The sequence below is a fragment of the Anabrus simplex genome, chromosome 5 (assembly GCF_040414725.1).
Source record: "Anabrus simplex isolate iqAnaSimp1 chromosome 5, ASM4041472v1, whole genome shotgun sequence".
Classification (NCBI taxonomy): domain Eukaryota; kingdom Metazoa; phylum Arthropoda; class Insecta; order Orthoptera; family Tettigoniidae; genus Anabrus; species Anabrus simplex.
Genome location: NC_090269.1, coordinates 151,277,009 through 151,299,604, shown reverse-complemented (window position 1 = coordinate 151,299,604; position 22,596 = coordinate 151,277,009). Strand labels below are relative to the sequence as shown.

Here is a 22,596-nt window from a genome sequence, read left to right as displayed (position 1 = left end):
TTACCATGTCATCAGTATATTAAGCATATTCTCACATTCTTCGATGATTCTCTTATAGCTTGAACAGGCTCATAAGTGGCGACGATTTTTTTATCCTAAATGATCCTTGTATATCACAAACATTTGTTCTTAGCTATTTTCTTCTCCGTTGCAGTTTAAACCAACCAGCAAAATTCCTTTTTCCAAAACAGCTGTTTGTAGCCAACATTGGAATGAAAATGTAATTTCACAGCATAACTATTTTATTTCATTTTTTCAGCTTAAATACTATCCACCTGTGAAACTGAAATAGTATTTGTTACATTATATCAAACGCGTATTCAAAACTGCCATCCGACTTTAGAGAAGAATTTAAAGCAAGTTTTTCATTTATTAGCGCCTAAGGTGCAAGATTGTGTTATACAGCAGAGCAAATCGTTAACAGAAGTCAGTTTACGCTTCGTGTAGATTGTTCCGCCCGAGAGTAAATAAGTACCGGAAGGCGAATGTAAAGTGGTGAACTGATTGCTAATTTACATCATTTCTCTTGTGTATCATTAGAATGACCTGCTACCACGATACCAACAGCTTAAGCAGTAAAATAATTTGTGTACATTTATGACACAATTGGAGTCATGGAATAGTTATCACACAAGTGAAGTTTGATCATGTTGCCACGGTTGGTCTAATGCCATGTAATGACACAATGGCATATAATTTGACAGTAATTTTATTGCGATAGTACGATCGCGAAAATAGCATTTGTGGATTTGGATGAATAAGGTGAGTTTAACTTGTGTATGTTTTTCCCGCTAAGTAAGTGATTTAGCAAATTGTTTGGCTTTTATTTTCCATCGAAATTGACGTAGTTGAATGAACTTACTTTTGTTATTTTTTCGAGAGGGGTCTTCGGTTTTAAATGTTGATTGGTGTGTCAATCTAAGGACTAATTTAACTTTTAAGATTGTGATAATGTGGTACTGAAATTAACATTGTTTAGCAAAAGCGTTTCTGAGTTTTAAGGTTATGTTGTTTTGAACTTCTGGAATTTAACCAGTGTGTGGATTGGACGAGTAGATATTTCTTTCGTTTGAATGATTCAAAATTGTGATGTATATGAGTGACTTACGTGTTTTTCATAGAATGTTCTGAAAAATTATAGACTAATTTGCGACCTGACTACGTCGTTTCGAACTGTCAGAACTCGAAAGAGTGACCGTTTTTGGTTGTAAGAAAGCTGCTTGTTATATTAAAGCGTGCGTCAGTTCGAACAAATACTTTATCAGAAGTGCATTCTTATGTGTGTCTAATTTTTATTTTTTATTTTATTAAGAAAGTCTACAGTTATTTGTATGTGATTAAGATAGATTTTTGTTCGATGGTCTGTCGTAAAATCGTGGTATACGTTCTGTCGTCATTTGTCTTTATAACATTTAGGCCTATACGCTAGTGTCGTACAGGAATGCCTTTTTTTATGAGGAAATAATTATAATCCTGTGAACATTTTTGTTTGTTTTTCCTTGTGTAATGTCATTGAATATCATGATTATTTCCCTTTTCTATGTAGGCCTACTGGTAAAAGAAGAATTGGTCTACGGTTTGTAGCTAGTAGTGATGGATGATAATTTCAGGACCATGGGCTACTAGGTCAAGTACTCAGTTTTCTTGTTTTAAAATTTTTCTAATTTTATTTTCTCTCTTACCTACCTCATTTGAATTAAGTTCTTTTCTGTTTGCATTTCCAGAATTTGGAGTCTTAATTGTACCTTTCTTTACTTTTCAGCACTTTTGTTCCTAAATAGTTATCAGCGCTCTTCTTCAGTTACGAGACTTGAAAGCTGGAAGTTAAGAAGTTAAGTTCCAGCTATAATTTGGGTACTGGTATTGTGTTCTTGCTTGCCCTAGGTTTGGGTTGTGGTCATTTGAATTGGTTTTGGCTGCAGTTTTATTTTTGGGTCTTGCTTATGCAGTACAAGGATTGGTCTGCTGTACTGCAGTGTTACTGATAATTTTTAAAACTGTTAAGAGCCACTAGCATTACACATTCACCACCAGTTCTATGCAGATGGTATTTTAAATTTGCTAGCAGGAGTGACTAAAGAAACAAACACCGGGCGAGTTGGCCGTGCGGTTATAGGCGCGTGGCTGTGAACTTGGATCCGGGAGATAGTGGGTTTGATTGAATTCCACTGTCGGCAGCCCTGAAGATGGTTTTCCGTGGCAGTACCTTAATTAAGGCCACGGCTGCTTCCTTCCAACTTCTAGGCCTTTCCTATTCCAGCGTCGCCATAAGACCTATCTGTGTCGGTGTGACGTAAAACCACCAGCAAAAAAACAGAAGTAAACTTAAACTCTTAAATTTATAGGCCCTAACCTAAGAAAATTCTCGTAATATTCTTCAGAATAAAGTGATGTAACCAGCCATATTGTAGCTTAGTAGTGTCAAAAGTAGTCTTCGGTATATTTCATTGGAAGTCCGCACCATCACAAGTTTCAACATGTTCTGCACATACACATTGTGGGACAGTAAAATGTGCTAATGATTGTTGTCCAACATTTTAAAAAAGACACGAGATGAGAATCGTAAATTGGGTCAGTATTTATGAAATTCATTGTAATTACCTCAGTGAACTTTATCCAAAAATAAGGGCCTTTCCACTTGATAGTCATTTTATAGCCTAAGATACTTAAATGTTTGGTGTCATAGTGGATCTTAAATTTATTTTTCATTCTGCGTTGGTCTGTTTTCCAGTATGCCTATGTTCTTAAATTATGTTTCAGCAATTTTCTTTAGATCACATTTGCATTTGGCAGTTAATGGGGTGTCCCTATTGGAGGAAAGAGTTATAAGAGGAAAGATGAAAAATTGACTGAATCAGCAAGGTGGATGGGACAGAAAGGTATAAGTTCACTTACTGTAGTCTTTATTCAGCGCAGGCGTCTAGGTGCAATTGCACTGCCCTCGGTTTCTTTCTCGCTGTCAGCGTGATTGTGTGGTGCACAAGTCTGTCAACTTTTGAACTTACGAAGTAAGCGGAATGGTTATGTTTTGTCAGTGACAGTATCATTGAACTATGATCAAGCAAAGAGGATCTAGGGGTGCAAACTCCCAGGTTAGGATTTCAAAGCAACTGTTAGGCCTCTAGTATTCTGTATTTTACGTTGGACAGTCGTGAAAAGCTGAATTAATTTATCTTGCCAGCTAGTGACAAAGCATTGGATTGGTCAGGTCCGGCTAGTGACAAAACCATTGGTCTGGATTGATTAGGTCCGGTTAGTGACAAAACCATTGGACTGTGATCAAGCAAAGGGGTTCTGGGGGGCCTAAACTTGGTTGGTGGGAATGATGTCATATCCAATTGTATCTCAGCCTATGGAAATGTTACTGTGTGCTTGAGTAACTGAGAATGGCGCTTGTTAAATTACATTACATTACATTACTTCTGGGGCCTGGTGGGTGGGTCCTGGCTGTTGCAATGAACTCATCTCTCCTCTACAAGGTACTCCACATAAGATTTGTACTATTTCAAATGCATTATAATGCTATAAAACGTAGGCTGCCCGTACTGAATTTCTGCCAACAGAAAATTTATAGGGATTAGTCATTGTGGGATCTCTTCACCTTTTAAAATTACTGTTGGCATCCATCATCCTTTGCATGGACACAGTAATGGCTGACATACAGTCCTCTTATCCCTGGACACTTCTGTATGCAGACGATGCGATACTCCCTCAGGATAACCCGTCTGGTACTCCAGAATCAGATGCAAACTTAGATGGGACTAATAGAGAATAGAATGGCATGCATCACAATCTTTGTAAGACCGAGCTCGATAGCTGCAGTCGCTTAAGTGCGTCCAGTATCCAGTATTCGGGAGATAGTAGGTTCGAACCCCACTGTCGGCAACCCTGAAAATGGTTTTCCGTGGTTTCCCATTTTCACACCAGGCAAATACTGGGGTTGTACCTTAATTAAGGCCACGGCCGTTTCCTTCCCACTCCTAGCACTTTCCTGTCCCATCGTCGCCATAAGACCTATCTGTGTCGGTGCGACGTAAAGCAACTAGCAAAAAAAAAAAAAAAAAAAAATCTTCGTAAGACAAAATATCTGGAAAGTGGTCCTCAAACCAATAGTACCATTAGCATTGATGACCAGGATTTGAAGAAAACCAGAGTTCAAATACCTTGAATCTCTAATACCATTCTCAAATGATTCCACCCTGGGCATCCGGGTGAGAATCAGTGCAGTGGAGACAAGTCACTCGTGTTCCCTGTGATTAAAAGATGCCCGGACATATAAAATAGTGGTGCACCCTCTAGCTTTCTACAGGATAAAATGCCGAATATTGACAAGAAAACGGACAGGCTGTCCACACGATGGATGTGAAAATGCTGTGATGGTTCCCTTGCAACAAATGACAATCTGCAGCATAGACTTGGTGTAGCCCTAATTATGGAGAAAGCAGGAGAGGGCTGACTCTGGTCGTACAGTTGCATCATGAGAAAAGACGACGATTCTATGGTTAAAAGAGCACTCTAACCTGATCCTGGAGTACGTAGACTCCATGGTAGACCCCTAAATAAGTGGATGGATGACATCAGAGATAGTATGCATGATGTGGATCTCAACCTTGAAGATGTCCACAACAGAGCCCTGTGGAAGAGAAGTAGATGGGATAAATGATAGAAAAGAACTCCTGTTGGGGTTATGGAATGTGATTATCCTTCATATTGCAAAGAATAGGGCTGTACATCACAATAAATAAATATGCAGTATATTTTCTCTGAGAATATTATTCACCAAGTAGTTGTATTGAGAATAAGGTAGAAAAACGTTTGCCGGGCTGAGAAGATCAGACGGTTGAGGCACTGGTCTTCTGACTTGGCAGCTTCAATCCTGGCTCAGTCTGGTGGTATTTGAAGGTGTTCGGATACATCAGCCTCGTGTTGGTAGATTTATGGGCACGTAAAAAACTCCTAGGGGACAAAATTCCGGGGCACCTTGGCATCTCTGAAAACCTTCAAATAGTAGTTAGGACGTAAAAACAATAACATTATAGAAAAACTTTAAAAGTCAACTAGCAATATAGGCATAGTATGTCAAATGTGATGGTAATAATGTAGGTGTAGTACAGCAGCCTATGCGAGTATTAGAAATAATGTAGGTCGTTATATATAGAACAGATACAGACTTAATGGGCTATTTCAGCGGATATTTTTAAGTTTTTGCCATCTGGATAAAATTGAAAATAAGTTCAATACAACATTTAGAGACTGAATAGTTAGTTGGTCACTTTCCCTTGAATGGAAGCCAGTATCGAGATGTCATTGCTGGTTCATGTGGCCCAAATTTCTTAAACCAAGTGTTAGTTAAAAATATCAGGGTGAATTTTTCCTTATTACCAATTCTCCATCATGACCTGTTCACGCCAAGAGTTTGTGCGAACCCTATCTCTACTCAGAGTATGGATCTCCACCCACTGCAAAATTAAAAAATAAATCTTATACAGTATACCTTGTATACCAACCACTTCTGATCATATCATTTAAGTCTTCAAGTTTAGTCTAATTTTTATGACCACCAGCTAATATCCATAGTAATAGCTGTGTGCAGCACGGTCAGTTGGTAAGACAGGCTAGGAGCGAGTCAGTAATGTGCTGGTAGCTTGCCATAGATATCCGGAGCTTTGCTACATGTATGCATCTCACAGCTGCTAAAGGATGTCAGGGGAAGGTGTCGGAGCAAACAGGGCAATCGAGTTGGTCCTACAGACTGCGGGAGCCAGTAGAGTACATTGGAAGTCTTGGTCTTACTTTTCCAACCAAGTCAGACATTTCAAGCCGTCCCAAGGAAGAGAATGGGCATAGGTGAATGTACGTGATCTGCAAGGATGGATTCCTAATAAAATTGGTTGAGAGTGACATCCACATAGATGAGTGGTCCCAGAGAATGCTGCAACTACCAACTTAGCTTGTGTTCTTCCAGCAGTGGTTACAGCGTTTGTTTTCTGCGGTTTCTTGCCTGATACACTAATATTCATTTGTTCAGTCAAATATAAACAGGATGAATCAGAGAAAGCAACCCTTCGCTAAACAGGAGACGTCCAATTCCAATACTGGGGTGCAAATTGGAACCTTTCCCGCCAATGCACCTTCCTTACATCAGTGAAGTGACTGCTTGCTTTGGAGTTCCCTTATCTACCAGATTTCTCTGAGCTGTCATTTTAGACACATGTCTGGTAGCTCTCTGGTTCATTTTGACTGTGAACTGTTTCACTGTAGCAAGTCGGTAGAACCTCGTGCTCCTTTTGTAGCATACATTCTCCTCTCACATTGATGGCAAACCTGGCAGAGGTAGTCAGATTTTTGTAGGGTGTAAAATATTCCAATCAACATTCCATGTCTTATGTTTGCATGTAAACATCATAAGACTTGTTCACCTGAAATATATAATAAAAAATTGCCTAACAGAAATCAGTTTCTCTGCCATCTCATATACTAAAACTTCGAAATTGGCATTGGCATGCAGGCCATACAGTCACTGTAAATGGCATAAAATCAAAATGCCTGAACACAAGCTAAGGCCAGTTATTTTTGTGCATGCCTCCACCCCCCCATATTTGGCCATCTATGGACCGCATAGAACTTAGGCCCCTTGGCCTTTCTTCTCTTCACAAAACCTCTTTATTCTTTCTCTTCTCATCTTTATCTCCTTTTCAGAAATGATCTGTTCGGGCCTCCATTTTAGTGGTTTATCTTCAACTGATTTTAGATTGTTGAATCTTCTTCTGAACTTTTCTATTATGGATCATCTGTAGTGTATTTCCATCTTCTTGCACATCTTTCTTGACCTCTTCTACCCACTTGTAGGTGGCCCTTAATTCCACCATGTATTTGAAGATCCTTTTGGTCAGCCGTTCGTCATCCATTCGTACAAGGTGTCCGTAAAATTTCAGCCTTTGTTTCTGCGTTGTGTCTGTGATCTTTTCAGTGTATTTGTAGAGCTCCTCTTTTCTTTTCTTCCAAGTCCCATCAGTAATCTTCTGTGGTCCCAGAATCTTCCTTTCCTTCTTTTCAAGTTCTTGCAGCTCCCCTTCTTTATTTAAAATCAGGCGCTCTGAAGTGTCAAGTTCTTCTGGTTTAGTTACCGAGTTATGTCGGATTTTGGCCTTGTTAGGATATTGCCCGTTTGTTATACCTGTTCTGTGTCAGCTTGTAGGCCAGATCTAATTTTCTGGCTCTTGCCTTGTTTGCCTCTTTATCCAGTCCATTGAGTTGTATCAATTCACCCAGGTATTTGAACTTTTCTGTCCTTTTAATCTTGCCATATACCTCTCGCTTTGGTGCTTGTACTCCATATACCGGTATTCAGTCTTTTCATAAGAGACTTTAAGACCCACTTTTTTTTTTTGTGATTTCATGCAGGCTCTCCAGCATCTTTTGAGCATCTTCTTGGTTTTTGTTTAAGATGGCAAGGTCATCTGCAAAAGCTCAACACTTGATTTCTAGGTTCTGTCTTTTCTACCTCTGATGTATTCCACTTATTCCTTCCAATTTCAGAGCTTCTTACCAGGTTTTCATTTTTCTCCAGTACAGTATTGAAGAGGATTGGGGATAATCTATTTCCTTGTCTGACCCCTGCTGATATTTCAAACAGAGCAGAGATTTCTCCTAAGAACTTTACTTTCAAAATGGTGTCCGTCAGTGTTAGTTTGATAATTTCTCTCATTTTCTTGTCAATTCCAAACTCCTGTAAGACACTAAATAAGACCAGGCGAGTTGGCCGTGTGGTTAGGGTCGCATAGCTGTGAGCTTGCATCCGGGCGATAGTGGATTTGAACACCACCGTCGGCAGCCCTGAGTGTACATTTCCAGTCATTCGGGATCTTTTCAGTTTTCAATATGTCTTCAATAAAGCGGTGGATTCTTTCTGCAATGATTTCTCCTCCGATCTTCAACATTTCTGTCATAATGCCATCTACGCCTAGTGCTTTTTTGTCTTTGAGGTCCTTGATTATCTACTTGATCTCAACAAGGTTTGGTGGTTTGGAATCTGGGTTGTTGTGAATTTGTTACTGGGAATCTAGTCTTTCCAGAGGTTCTTCACAGTTTAGCAGCGTTTTAAATAGTCTGCTAAGAGCTGGCAGTTTTCTTTATTGTTAATAACTATACTTCCATCTGTTTGCTCTGAAGCAAAGACTTGGTGGTTGGTATCCCTGTAGCTCCTCTTAGAAGGTTCTTTAAAACTCCCTGGTGGTGTTCTTTCTAAACTCTTCTTCCACCTTTTCCACCCTGTTTCTGTCATATTTTCTCTTCTCGGCTCTTATGATCTTGATTGTTCCCTTCCTTTTATGTCGTAAGTCTTTCCATTTTTCCTTGACGTTATAGGAATTTCATCTAGTGCTTTGTCACGCTTTTCATTCCACCACCTGTGCTTCCGTTTCCTTGAAGGGTTTTTGTTGTTGTTATTATAATTATTATTATTATTTCTAAAAAGGTAACTGTGACTCATCTACTTAAAATCCAATCATTAAGAATGTAACCTTATTGTAGACCAAATGAGGATCATCGTTTCAAATCGTATTAAGTGCACAGATTATAATTTTACAGGAAGTTAAAAAGAGTTTTACTTCCTTACCATATAAGACATGTCAAAATTCTAAATGGCAAAATCTAGGTATTGAAGTTATGTTCCCGAATCAGTCATGATTCAAATCATTTCCCAATACATGAAGGCGTCATTCTAATTATAAAATTTCACTTAATATGTTTTGAACCAATTTACTGAACAAAATATGTTTTGATACAATCTTTTATTCACATAATACGATTTGAAACGTTCATTTGATTCCAAAGATTTTTATTGACTTTATTGTTAGCTACAGCGCATCATGTACAGTAAATTAAGTTATTATTAACACATTGTTAATGCCATAGGTGTGGCTCAGTTTTGGAAAAACACCATCTAGATGTATAGTAAATTTGGCCAATTTTCCTTTGTTTGTCCATTTTTGTAAGTTTTGTAAATAGTCTAATTATCACTTTATTTTAACTGTATGATTAAGTATGCTTTTGACACGAGTAAATAAATAAGTAAATCCTATATGGATGTTTACAGTCTTGCAAGTAATCCTTTATCATGCAAACAGTCACAGTCAAGTCGGCCTACCAGTATCTGACGTTGAACTGATGTTTAGTGCTGAAACATAAAATTGAAAAATGTCAGATTCCTTCTAGTTGTCTCCAAATCTGGCTTTCAGCAGGTTTTCGACGTCTAGTTTTTAAGCGTCAGTTAATGCACTCACTTGGTTTATTGATTATGGGAGGTTCATGTACTTGGCCTAGCCATATGCCTTGTTTCAGAAGGGTTACGAATCGCTTTGAGGGGTCATGAAACCTGTACGTTGATTCCATCTTTACTGTAACGTGGTACTGACCACTTTTCTCGCTTTTCTTCAGAATCACCCTCTTCATTTCTTTAATCCCGTCCAATTTCTTAAATTGCTTGGCAAGGATCTAGTAGTCCCTTATAACCTACTCTTTTCCTGGATGTTTTACAGTCCCCACAGACTGATACATCTCCCGTTATTCCTTGGAAGTAACTATGTCAGAGCACTTACGAAAAAACTTTTCTACACCAAAAACCCTGTGTGCAGGTAAAAAGGAATGTCCTCTGACAGGAAAGATGACAACAATCATGGAAATGTTAGCAGGTGCTTTGGTTTGTAGCCGGTAAACTAGAGCATGGATAACATACATGTTCTTGTTTTCGCCTCCACATCCGTCTGCAAACAGGTGATCGATGTGATCGATTTATCGAAATGTACCTCATCTAAAAACGAAGTAACAGCTGATGACATCTCGTTTGGCCCTCTTCCAGCTTCAAGCCTCATCCCATACATAAAATTTTGGATTCTGAATACTGACATTGGTAACACACAGTGCGTAAAATGATATTTGGCGCGAATAGAACGCTTTGCCAATTGATAATTTAGGCAGTGGTTGTACTTGTTGCAAATCAAAGCAGAAGGACATTGTGTCAGCTGGTCGTTTCCTCATAAGTTTGTGAAAGCCTGTGAGCGAATTTAATGTGCTCCAAAATCAGCTAGTAAACTGTTCTTTTTAGCACTATCTTTTTCAGACCAAATGATTGTTGGAAACACCTGGTTTAGGAAGAAGAACAGTCGGAAAAACACAAGGTATGGTTGGGGAGACAGAAGAACAAAGACCATGATTGATTATATAATCATAGAGAAAGAACACCAGAAGAACCTTTTAGATGTTACAGCTATGCCTGAAGAAAGATTGAAAACCCCCCATTAAGAGAGAAAAGAATTAAAGTATGGAAGTTGAAGGAGAAAACCATACTAGAAGAATTTCAAAGGGAAATAATACCCTTGGTACCCAGGGCGGAGGTGGGGAGTGTTGAAGATGAATGGAAAAGATTTAAAGAAGCACTGGTGGGATGTGCAGAAAAGGTATGTGGTAGAACATCAGGAAATGTGAAGGACAAAGAGACACACTGGTGGAATGATAGGGTAAAGATTAAAGTGAAGGAAAAGAAAATGGCATGGAAAGCATGAAAAACATCTAAGACTGAAGAAAGTAGAAGAAAATATGTGGAGGCAAAGAATTTGACCAAGAAAGTAGTGGAGGAAGAAAAGAGGAAGAGCTGGGCCTTATTCACACAGAAATTGAGAGATGATATGCAGGGCAGCAAGAAATGACTGTATGGTATCTTAAGAAACAAAAAGAGAGATCAAGTAAACACCAGATTTGTGAAGGATGAGGACGGCATAATATTAACAAAGCCAGAAGAAATAAGGAATTGATGGAGAGTATTTTCAGAAGTTGCTGAACGTAAGAACTGATGAGTCATTCAATGGACGACCAGGAAAGGCAATTAGTTGATGAAGAAATGGATAAAGAAATTACAATGAATGAAATTGAAATGGCAGTAAGAAAGATGAAGAATGGAAAAACTGCTGGAATAGATGAAATTTCAGTGGAGATGATAAAGGCAGCTGGAGCTGTAGGCCTGCAGTGGACATATCGAGATCTCAGGATTGTCTCTGATGATTGTCAAAAACGAATAATCATCCCAATTTTCAAGAAAGGTGATAAGAAAGTTTTGAAGAACTACAGGGGAATTACTATAATATCCCATGTTGCTAAGATAATGGAGAGGATACTGGAAAGTAGGATACGGTTGAGGGTTGAGAATCAGATACTGGAAAATCAGTTTGGTTTCAGAAGTGGAAGGTCAACAATAGAGCCCGTTTTCATTATGATACAGCTAATGGAAAAGCAATGGGAGTACGGGAATGATATGGTGATGACATTCATAGACATTGAAAAGGCATATGACACCCAGGACTAAAGTTTGGGACAGTCTGGTGCAAAAAGGAATTGGACAGGGATTAATAAAAGTGATCATGGCAATGTACAAGGAATGTTGTAGTTGCGTGCAAACACAAGTTGGCAGGACAAGTTGGTTCAAAATAACTAGTGGGCTGAGGCAGGGAAATGTTCTATCACCAATCCTGTTTACAATAGTAATGGATTACATTATGAGAACAGCAAAAGCAGAATATGGAGGAAGAGAAATGAACATGTTGTTATTTGCAGATGATATTGTGATTTGGGGAGAAGACGACAGGAAGGTTCAAGAACAATTGGATGTGGTATGGGAAAATAGAAGAATGTGGGTTGAAAATAAGTGTAGAGAAGAGTAAAACCCTTGTTATGACTAGAGGGGAGAAAGAAGGGAAAGGTCAAATTAGACTTGCAGACAAGCCCCTGGAAGTAGTGGACACGTTCAATACCTGGGGAGTGAATTACTGGAGAATGCTCGACTGGATGCTGAAATTAGTAAGAGGATTCAAGATGGAAGCTGTTTCTATCATAGTGTAAGAAACATGTTATGGGACAAAGATGTGCCAATGGAAGCAAAGGAAACTATGTACAAGATGTACTACGTACCCATAACTACTTACGGGGCAGAAACTTGGACAATGACAAAGAAGGATGAGAGTCGAATACAGGCAGCCGAAATGAAGTTCTTGAGGAGTATGATACAGAAGAGTAGAAGAGACAAAATAAGGAATGAGAAAATTGAGAAGAAATTGGAGTGGAAAAAATGAATGATAGAATTGAGAAGAGCCGACTAAGATAGTTTGGGCACGTAAAGCGAATGAGTGATGAAAGAATGCCAAAAAAGGTGATGGAAATGCAAGGAAGGAGAGGCCGTGGACGACCACGATTGAGATGGAAGGATACCATCCAACACAGCATTATAGAAAGAAACCTGGACTGGGACACAGTGTTGGAGGAGGAGTGGTGGAAAGACCGAAGAAAATGGAGAGGAACCATATTTGCCCCTACCCGGCTGAATCTGAAAGAGCATTCGAGCGCAGTGTAACGACAAGCATCCGTGGATGGTGTCCCAAACTCAATGTTGAACTGTGTACGGAAAATATTCTGGAAGAACCACCTTTTCACTTTCAGGTCTGCGGAAACACTCACATTAGACATTTTGTAGAGTCTTTGTTTAACTCTGCTGGTAGATAAAGCCTCTGACTTTTATTCCAGTTGTAATGCGATTCCCTTCCTCTTAACTGAGAAACAAACGTAATCACTTTTTCTTTCTTTGCAGCAAACAGAGCACTCTTCCCATTCTCACCTCTCTTCTCTTGAACACCTTCACCATTCTTAACAGCTTTGGATATATTATTAATCCTGGTTTGGCTTCTTCCGAACAATTTCTGAAAGAATTTTCAGCAGACCACTTTTGCTTGATTACCAGTATTCACCTAGAAAAGAAGAATAAACGACTAGTATAGCTACGCTCATAAGCTGTATTCCGTTCTTGTAAGTTCAGTTGTGCTGTGCAATTATATCAACTTTTTCCTTACAACAGAAGGAAGATGAGAATAAAGCCCCCATTATTTATTGTAATTGACTGTTTACTGAATTACTCAGCTGTTCACTAAAGATAATGACGTCCTAATAATATGGCATTGTAGCACTTTCTCCTGAAATCTAGTAGCAATATAACCTCATACAACACAACAATGGAATTCCGACTGCGCTCTCCTGCATATTGCTTTCTAGTTCTTCGTAGTTTCGGAGATGTAACTTTTATCACATGGCTCAGTCGGCGATCTTGTTCCACTTTGTTTGGTATGCTGTAAACTAATTTTTTGCTTTCGCTAGATAGAATACTGGGATGCTCCCACACTTGAATCTGCCTGCCTTGTGATTGCATGGTGCTTCAAAATTAGTTAAATGTGGATCGCGATTCGAGTACCTAAAATAAAGACTTCCACATAATCATTCACGTTGTATGACTAACAGTAAATATGGTAAGAAAATCTTATGCAATGTACGAAAACATGAGTTCATGCAATCTTTCCCAAACAAAAAGCACATCTAATACACCGACATAACCAATTTCAATAATAATGATCATTCGTAACTTAACAACAGGAATGTTTACTTACCGAGCTTACTGATCACATTGTCTTTTAGTTTTTGCAACTCTTATTCGCTTTCTACTTCCTTTCGAATGCTCTGCTACGGGTAAGTAAGTAAGTAATTTGTCTTTATTCATGGCGAAGTTAGGGCTCGAGGCCCACTCTTACACTTAACCACAACATTTAAAATTGTACCGGGCGGTACACCTCTACGACGCAAGTTCAAATCTTGTGCCAATTGAAACTTCTCTACTGTAGAAACCTGGAACTTTAACAACTGAACTAACTCTACTGGTTATCAGATGTCACTGTGTGTTTTTGATTTGCTTTTGTTTTTCATTGATCAAGAAGTGTGAACATTCTCTAACAGATGTCTCTACCAAAAACTATGCTAATACACTCTGGTGCAATGGAATGAACACTCTTGAAGAAATTTTGTATTCATAAGTTTTGTCTTTACTAAATTTTGTTCTGTCATTGGTGGGTTGGCAATATTAAGTTTCCTTTCTGCCTGTTTTGAATTTAACCAATCCTAAATTTCTGTAATTAATTTCCCACCAATAAGGTGTTTCTTCATTGCCTTGTGTACAAGTTTTTGCTGTCAACCAATAAAAATTGAGTGGGTGTGTCTACTCATTCCTGAAAGGTCTCAAATTTTCCGCGAGGGTATAAAAACTGCTGATTTTCTTGTCTCCGGGCCACTTCAGTAACATCTAGCTTAGGGTGTGGATATGTAGCAGGGGGCGGGAAGCGCCCCGTTCTTCAGGCAGCAGCGCTTCATCAAGGTAATGGCCTCTTAACATCTTTATTTCTTGCTAGCTGAGCAGTTTTACTCCCGGGGAAGGTTCGAAACCTTGTAAACTATTAAACATGTAAACCCTTTTCCTGGTAAACTTCTGTTTTCTTGAACTTTAATTCAGGGATAGGGATGCTTTACCCTCTCGAGCTCCTCTTCATTTTTGAATTTGAGGTGACTATGTTTTCATAACCGTTTTTCTCTTCCTTCTTAATGTGTTAAATTTATCTTGTATACTAGTCACCTCCATAGATTGGGATTAGCCCCTGTGTGATCTGCCTAGCACCACTTAGGTTTTAAAATGTGTATTTAGGAGTGCAAGTTCACGTCTCCAGTCTTCTCTGTACTTTGGGCCAGTAACTTAACCTGTGGTTTTTTTCTTTTTCTTCTTGCGAAGGCCCTGTAGGTTGGGTACAAGATACCCCTGTTTCACTGTATGTGTGCCTTGAAGGCAGTTAGGAGTAAAGTTTGTTGTGGCCTTTGATAGGCTTGTGAAATTGAGAGCAGGTCAGCTCTTTCTGGTATGTTGGAAGGTGCCTTTAGGAGGCTTGGCATTACTAAGCGGGAGCCAGAGCTCCATGTAATTGAGGGTTTTCTGCCCTTTGGTATTTTGTGGTTGTGAGCTGAGAGCTCAGAGATTGTAAAAGGTGGGGCTTGAAGCCCAGATCATTAATTTGACTCTAAATCCTTGCTTTTCTGGTCTTGTACCTGATTGACTTGTTAAGTTTTCAAATTCTATGTAAACTTTTGTTAACTCTTGTTGTCTATTGAAAATATAACCTTTATTTAAATTTTAAATTCATCTTTCGGACTTGTAGTTAGACCATTCCAGCCCGCACCTTCTTTCACCTCTGACTTCCACGGATAACTTTGTAACAAAAATAATTAACATACATATATTTTTTTAATACAACAAATCTTTTTTTAAATAATATAGTACTAATACCAAATATGGAGATAGTAATAAAAGAAATAATTATAGAATGTACAACATGACAATATAAATGAACATGATAATAATTTAAAAACTAACACTAGTAATAATAAAAGGACACAGTAAAAAAACATATAACTAGCAAATACATTTCTAATTTTTATGAAAATAAGCTCATTCACGCACTCGTTCACACTACGCACATCGAACAAGTCAACTAGAGGTATTCAGCAAGTGATTTCGGCAATCCATCTTAGATCTCCTATGAGAACGTAAATCCCTAATGGTAGCAGGGAGGGTATTCCACAGCTTAGTGGCAGTGACGACAAAGGAGCGGTTGTAAGTCCTGGCGTGACTGATATTGTTAAACAGGAGCCAGATCGTGTATCTTGGTTTTTGTTACGGGGCTACCTGTAAAATGCAGAGGTGAAAGAAGGTGCGGGCTGGAATGGGTCTAACTTCAAAGTACAAAACTGAGATATTGATTAAAATTGCATTAAAGGTTATATTTTCAAAAATAGCCAAACAATTTTCACATAAAATTTCAGATTTTAAAAAGTTACAACAAGTCAAATCAGGTACAATACCAGGAAAGCCAAGATTTAGAGATATTTTAACAATCTGGGCCACAAGCCCTAATTTTTACAATTTCTGAGCACTCAGCTCACAACCACATATTACCAAAGGGCAGAAATCCCCTCATTACATGGAGCACTTGCTCCCACCTAGCACTGTCAGGCCTCCTAGAGGCACATATCCAAATACAAGAAAGAGCTGACCTGCTCTCAATTTTTCAAGCCTATCAAAGGCCACAACGGACTTTACAATTAACTGCCCTCAAGGCACACTTACAAAGAAACAGGGGTATCTTGTACCCAACCTAATGGGCCTTAGTAGAAAAATGAAGGGTTAAGTTAATGGCCCGCAACACCAAGTAGAATGGAGGCGTGTACTTGCACTCCTACATAAAATCTTTTTAAAACCTAAGAGGCACTAGGCCGATGAACCAGGGGCTATTCCCAAACTATGGAGGTGACTCGTATAAGAAAATTTAATACATTAAGGAAGAAAAAGTTACCAAAATGTAGTCACCTCAAGGCAAAAATGAAGGGGAGCTCGAAAGGGTAAAGCACTCTCTATCCCCGATTTACAGTTAAAGATATATGAAATTTTACAAAAGTGACGGCAATTTACATGTTACATACATAGGTTACATAATGAAGGTTTCGAACCTTCCCCAAGGGTTAAACTGCTGAGCTAGCAAGAAAATAAAGATGTTAAACGGCCATTACCTTTGTGAAGAACTGCTGCCCGAAGGAAGAGGCGCTACCTGCCCCCTGCTACACTTCCATACACTAGGATAGATGTTGTTCGAGTGGCGGAGAGCCAGGAAAATCAGCAGTTTTTATACTCTCGGGGAAGATTCGAGACCTTTCAAGAATAATTAAGACACACCCACAGTCGTTTATTGGGTACCTTACAGTTACACATCCAAATTGAAGAAGAAAGACACGATTGGTCAAAAATTAATTACAGAAATTCTGGATTGGCTAAGTTCAAAACTGGCAGAAAGAAAAGATTTATATTGCCAACCCACAAATGAAAGAACGAACTTTAGTAAAGAACAAACTTATGAATACTAAATTTCTTCAAATAAAGTTCTTCCACTTTGCACCAGGGTGCATGGTCATAGTTTCTTGTAGAGACATCTATCAGAGACTGTCCACATTTCTTGATCAATAGAAAACAAAACAAGTTGAACTCCACACAGTACTGACAACTTCGTAATCACAAAATTTACGGTAGTGACATCTTCTGAGAAAACTTATGAGTTGATACAGTTGTTAAAGTTCAGAGTTTCTCCTGTAGAGGAGTACATTAAGGCGGAATATTTAAATGTGCGGCGTAGAGGTGTACCAGCCGGTACAGACCTCCCCCCAAATGTCTTTCCCTGGGGTGATACAGAAGTAGTTTTTTTTAACAAAATTTAATCATCAGTTGAAGAAAATTTCTGCTTTCTTGCAAACAAATAGTAGAAGAATATGAAGGAGACATTATGAATTTCCAAAGTTTTGTAGAAGAATTTTGAAGAACATTTAAACCCCCAAAAAAAATTTTTAGTCTCTCCTTTTTGAAGTAGAAAGTTAGGAGTTAGTTGAACTCCGGCTTGAGAGAGTCTTTGTTGCCTTAGAATGCCCACCACACGATGAAAATTTTGACGGCAAGTCCTGCCGCCGCTCCTGGTATCTGGTCGAGGTCACCCGGATCCCTCAAGTACCCTGAGATACCTCTCTCCCGCACTATAAGAGGGGTAGTCGTGGTGAAGGACACCGCAGATGCGAAGTTTGTTTACAGTCCCCAGATAAGCTTGCGGTTGGTGTGCCGCACTTCAGCCTGTGCTGGGAGATAGCCTTCGGCGCGCTGTACACAGAACAACATCACGGTAATGGAGTGGGCCCTACCCCACCACGGTGGCGACGAACGGCTGAGGGGCACTGAAGCAGGAAAATCTCGGCGGCAGAATTGTTGTTGACATATGATTTAAGGGTACAATCTTTGTTGGAGAGGTAGAGGGGTCAGCGGCGTGGAAAATTTTATTTGCCACTGATATGGTTTAGCAGGAGACGGGAGGTTGGTAATGGCCGCCAGGAAAAGGACAGCAGAATAACCAGAGGGGAGGATCGTACATCAAAGACTATTTCTAGAACAATTAAAATAAATTGGGGCAGAAGGCCTCTAAAACAAAATATAACCTTCACACTGTTGCAAAACGTAGATAGCAAATTGACAATGACATTACACAGGTTTCACCTGAGAGAGGTGTACCCCAAAGATCCTTTCGGTGGCTGGATTGCTCACCAATAATGTAACCAGAGTAAGGAAATCTAAAATGATGCACGGCCCATGAAATCTGGGGGCAAGCTTGCCCGCGGGAACAAAGTTCTTGATCATTACTTGGTCTCCTACTTTTAGATTGGTGGGCCTCCGTCCACGATCATATCTTTCCCTAACCTTCTCATGAGAAATTTTAAGATTGGCCTTAGCCTTCTTCCATAGATCTCTAATATTATCAGGATCTATTGTCTCAGGTAGAATATCACTAAGAGACCAAAGGTTAGAGAGTGGCGTATTGGGTACAAACTTAACCATCAATGACGCTGGAGTGAATTTGAGATGCATGAACCGCCAAATTCAAAGCGAAGGCCAACCAATGCAGGGATGTATCCCACCTGGAGTGATCATCATGATGATAGGCAATAAGAGCCGATCTCAGATTACAATTGACCCGTTCAGCCAGAGATGGTTGAGGAAAGTATGCTGATGTTGCTACATGTGAGATGGATAGATCAAAACAGAATTTATGGAAGAGATTGGAGGTAAAGGCTTTAGCATTATCAGAAACAATATATTGACATGGACCAAAAGAAGCAAAGATGGTATTTAAACAAGAAATGGTGGACTGAACGGTAGCCAGCTTAGTCGGGAACAACCAGGAAAATTTGTGAAACCATCTACACACACAAGGATGAATTTGTTGGCATTCCCCTTTGATTGGGGGAAGGGTCCTACGTAGTCGATTTAGAGGCATTCCGTGGGGCGCGACGCTTGATGAGAAGACAATAGCCTTTGCTTAGTGGACATGATAGGTTTATTAAGCAAATAAGATTTACAAGCCTTTACCAATTCACGAATTTCACCGTCTATACCTTTCCAAATGAACATCTCTCTGATCTTTTCTCGGGTTTTGAAGATGCCTAAATGCCCCCCTAGCGGGGTCTCATGGTAATACTTGAAGATCATAGGTACAAGAACAGCTGGAACCACAACTTTCATTTTCTTATCATGCCGTGATGGGCAACATAAAACACCATTCCTCAATACATAAGGGACGACATGTTCCCCAGAAGAAAGGGTTTCCATAATAGGGGCCAGCGTCGGATCTTCACGTTGATATTTTTCAATATCCCTAAACAACATGGGACCATCAGTTAGAATGGCATTTACACCGAGACATATGGACTCGGGAAGTGAAGAATAGTTCTCTACATCATTAGAAAACATACGGCTTAGTCCGTCTGCCACAACATTTTCTTATATGCCTAACATCGAATTGGAAGGCAGAAATTCTGATGGCCCAACGGGCTATACGACCGGTACGACGAGGCCTAGCTAGGACCCAACTTAAGGCTTGGCTGTCTGTTTCCAAGTCGAACTTGACATGTTCCAGATAGAGGCGGAACTTGTCTAGCGCAAATAAGACTGCCAAACCTTCAAGTTCATAGATGGAATACTTGGCTTCTTGAGCCGATAATGTCCTAGATGCATAGGCGATGGGTCGCCTCCCTAGTTCAGTCTCTTGAAGGGGGATTGCAACTACCGCCGCCGCCAATGCATCGGTTTGGACGATGAATTTCTTCGAGAAATCAGGCATAGCAAGAGCTAGTTTGAGGTCTTCGAAAGCGGCTTGTTGAGAAGGTCCCCACTCGAATTTGACGCCTTTCCTACGAAGTAAGTTCAAGGGCGCCACTCTGTTAGCGCAGTTAGGAATAAATTTCCTGAAGAAATTCACCATGCCAATGAATCTGGCAATACCTTTGATGTCCTTGGGAGGTTTGAAATCATGGATGGCGTGTGTTCTAGAATGATCCACTGTGACACCATCGGGCGACACGATATGCCCTAGAAATTACATGGAAGGCTTAGCGAAAGCGACCTTAGATAGCTTCACCGTTAACCCTGCCTTACGAAGGCGATTAAGGACCCCTTTCAGATGATCTAAATGTTCTTCAAAGGTCTCTGAAAATACGACATCGTCAAGATAATGGTATAAGTACTCGAATTTGATGTCGGAGAAGACCCTATCTTGCAGTCTCGTAAGCACAGCTGCTCCCGTGGGAAGCCCGAAAGGCACGCGGACCCGTGGCAAAAGCTGTCAGATGATTGGATTCTTCGGCTAGAGGGATCTGATTATACGCCTGATTAAGGTCTAATATGGTGAAGAACTTAGCTTTTCGAAACCATGCAAAACAAGAGTGAAGATCGGGAAGGGTCACAGATTGTAACACCACCTTCTGATTTAAAGCCCTATAGTCAATCACAGGCCTGTAGCCACCTTGGGGTTTCGGGACTAAGAAAACATGCGATGAGTATGCTGACTTAAGAGGGCCGAATTATACCGTCCTTCAGCATCTGATCTATGATCTCCTTCGGAGCCTTCATTTTAGGTGAAGATAACCTATAAGGTGGAAATCGAACAGGAATCAAATCTGTAACTTCAATCTTGTATTCGATAAGGTCAGTAACATCAAGAGTATCGGAGAAAACATCTGGAAACGACTGACACAGCTTACGAATACTCTCAGCCTGCTCCTCAGGTAGATGTCTAAGGTCTAACAACATCTCATCCTGGGTAGGCGAAATAGATGAACATGACACAGAATTACATTTTAGTAAGGGGATTTTGAAATTACTAGCAAATTTGAAAGTGCACGACTTGCTCTGAATGTCGAGCACAAGACCGGTGTGAGACATGAAGTCCACTCCTAATATGATGGGGCAAGATAAATGCTTAGCCACAAACAATTTTACTTTCCAAGTGAATTTTGAAATGCGAATTTTGGCATGTAGGGAACCTAAAATTTCTAATGGAGAGGAGTTTGCCGAAACGCATTGAACCGAAGACGAACAATAATCAGGAAATTTACAGGCAGACTTTAATTTAGAGTACCATTCAGCCAAAATAATTGAACAAACACTGCCCGAGTCTAATAGAGCGGTGATGGGTTCATTATTTAATTCGATTTTGAGAAATGGTACAGGTGCGGGGGAATCCACCGCAATCCTAAGACATTCTTTGGGGCATTCAAATGTGGAGTTGAAAGACTTCCTACCATGTACCGAGCCTGAGATTTCGGATGGTTTACTTGGGGCTGAGCCTTGAAAAGATGAGTTTTCCGACTCAGCTGAAGCCACTAGTCACTTTTGATTATTGGTGGAAGTTGCACCTGAAGTTGAGCAGGACGGGGTGCAATTAGTATTAGAGCAGTTCTTGGTTATGTGGGAAAACGAGCCACATTTAAAACAGCCTTGGGATGACCCTGCTCCATTCCTTGTCCCACTTGATTTAACCAAGGGACACTTGCTCCGGAGATGATCTGCCGACCCACACGCATAACATTTGCGAGCAAAGACAGTTCGGCGAGGTGGAGGCCGAAAATTACTTAAAGACGGAGGGGGTTCCTTCGCGACACGTAATGTGTCAGCATACCTAACACCTTCGGCTGAGACAGCCTTAGCCTCTAACTCGGCAAAATTTTGCGGACGCGCCGCGAAACACAAATATGACCTGTAGGATGGGGAAATTCCTTCCACAATGGCCTGTACAATTTGATCTTCAGGGAAATGTAGAGCAAATACCCTAGTGTAAAATTTAATGTCTTGGATGAAGTCGGCAAGATTTTCATCCAATCGCTGTACTCTATAATAATACTTTTGAATTAGAGATGACCTAGCTCGAGCCGGAATGAAGTTAGCTAACAGGTGGGCATGGAAATCTTCTATAGAGGATTGATCAGCTATGGTTCTTACTATTTTGTCTGAAAGGACACCGATGGCATAGGGATAAATAATCTGAAGAATTTTACATGGGGAAATAGAAAAGTCAAGGGCGTGATCCTGGAACTCGACCAAAAATCTTAAAAATGAAATGACATCACTGGTAGAGTTAACGGAAAACTTGAAAATACCCCTAAGCAACATCGCTAATGGATGAGGCAAACTAGTGAACCCGGGTGACATGGTAGGTAAAGGCCTTAAGGGGCGGAGAAGCTGCTTCAGAGGGTGTATTATTCAACACAAATGGTGGTATTGAGGTACTACGCTCACATTCATTTTCTAATGGGGCAGAAGTTTGTTGAGTTGCCACGGATTTTCTACCTTCTTCACCCTTGGACGAATCCTCCTCGCTAGCTACATTTACCACGGCGGCCTGGTCGGTTTTGGAAGTAGCGGATCCAGATAACAATTGACCAAATTTACTGGACATTTTAGCAAAGTGTTCAAGAAGAACACTAGCCTCCTTACCCTGAAGTTCATTTAAGAGACAATAGGTCGCTAACTCTATTGGAGAAATGGTACAATCTAGCCTGTACTCTTTTGAGTTGATTTGGAGATGGATCACTCACTTCAAAAAAACTAACTACAGATGCTAGCTCAGTAGTATTGTCAGTGATAGTGGAGAGAGCCTCATCAATATCTTTCTCTCCCAATGTTGGGATACAAATTGGTAACTCTAATGACTCCTTCAGTTTGTTTGTGTCTACCGCAACCGTGCCTCCAGATTGAACATTTCTAATGGTCAATTCATAAATCAATTCCTCCTTGCGCAAATAGGCGGGATGGAGGACTTCCCG

General features: G+C 40.0%; 1 protein-coding gene across 5 annotated transcripts in view; it reads left to right on the top strand.

The window, feature by feature from the left end:
• The first annotated feature begins 319 nt into the window (after positions 1–319).
• The window catches only part of LOC136873866 (ran-binding protein 9), a 64,334-nt gene continuing 42,057 nt past the window's right edge, over positions 320–22,596 (top strand). For 2 of the 5 annotated variants that reach the window (XM_067147164.2, XM_067147165.2), the window contains exon 1: positions 322–762. Coding sequence is in view for 1 of the 5 variants with exons in the window: in XM_067147162.2 (XP_067003263.1) it covers positions 1,598–1,626 (29 nt within the window). In the remaining 4 variants the exon portion in view is untranslated. Of the gene's footprint in view, positions 763–1,546; positions 1,627–1,833; positions 1,855–22,596 lie in introns of those variants that run through there. The other 3 variants (XM_067147162.2, XM_067147163.2, XM_067147166.2) reach the window with 3 other exon arrangements.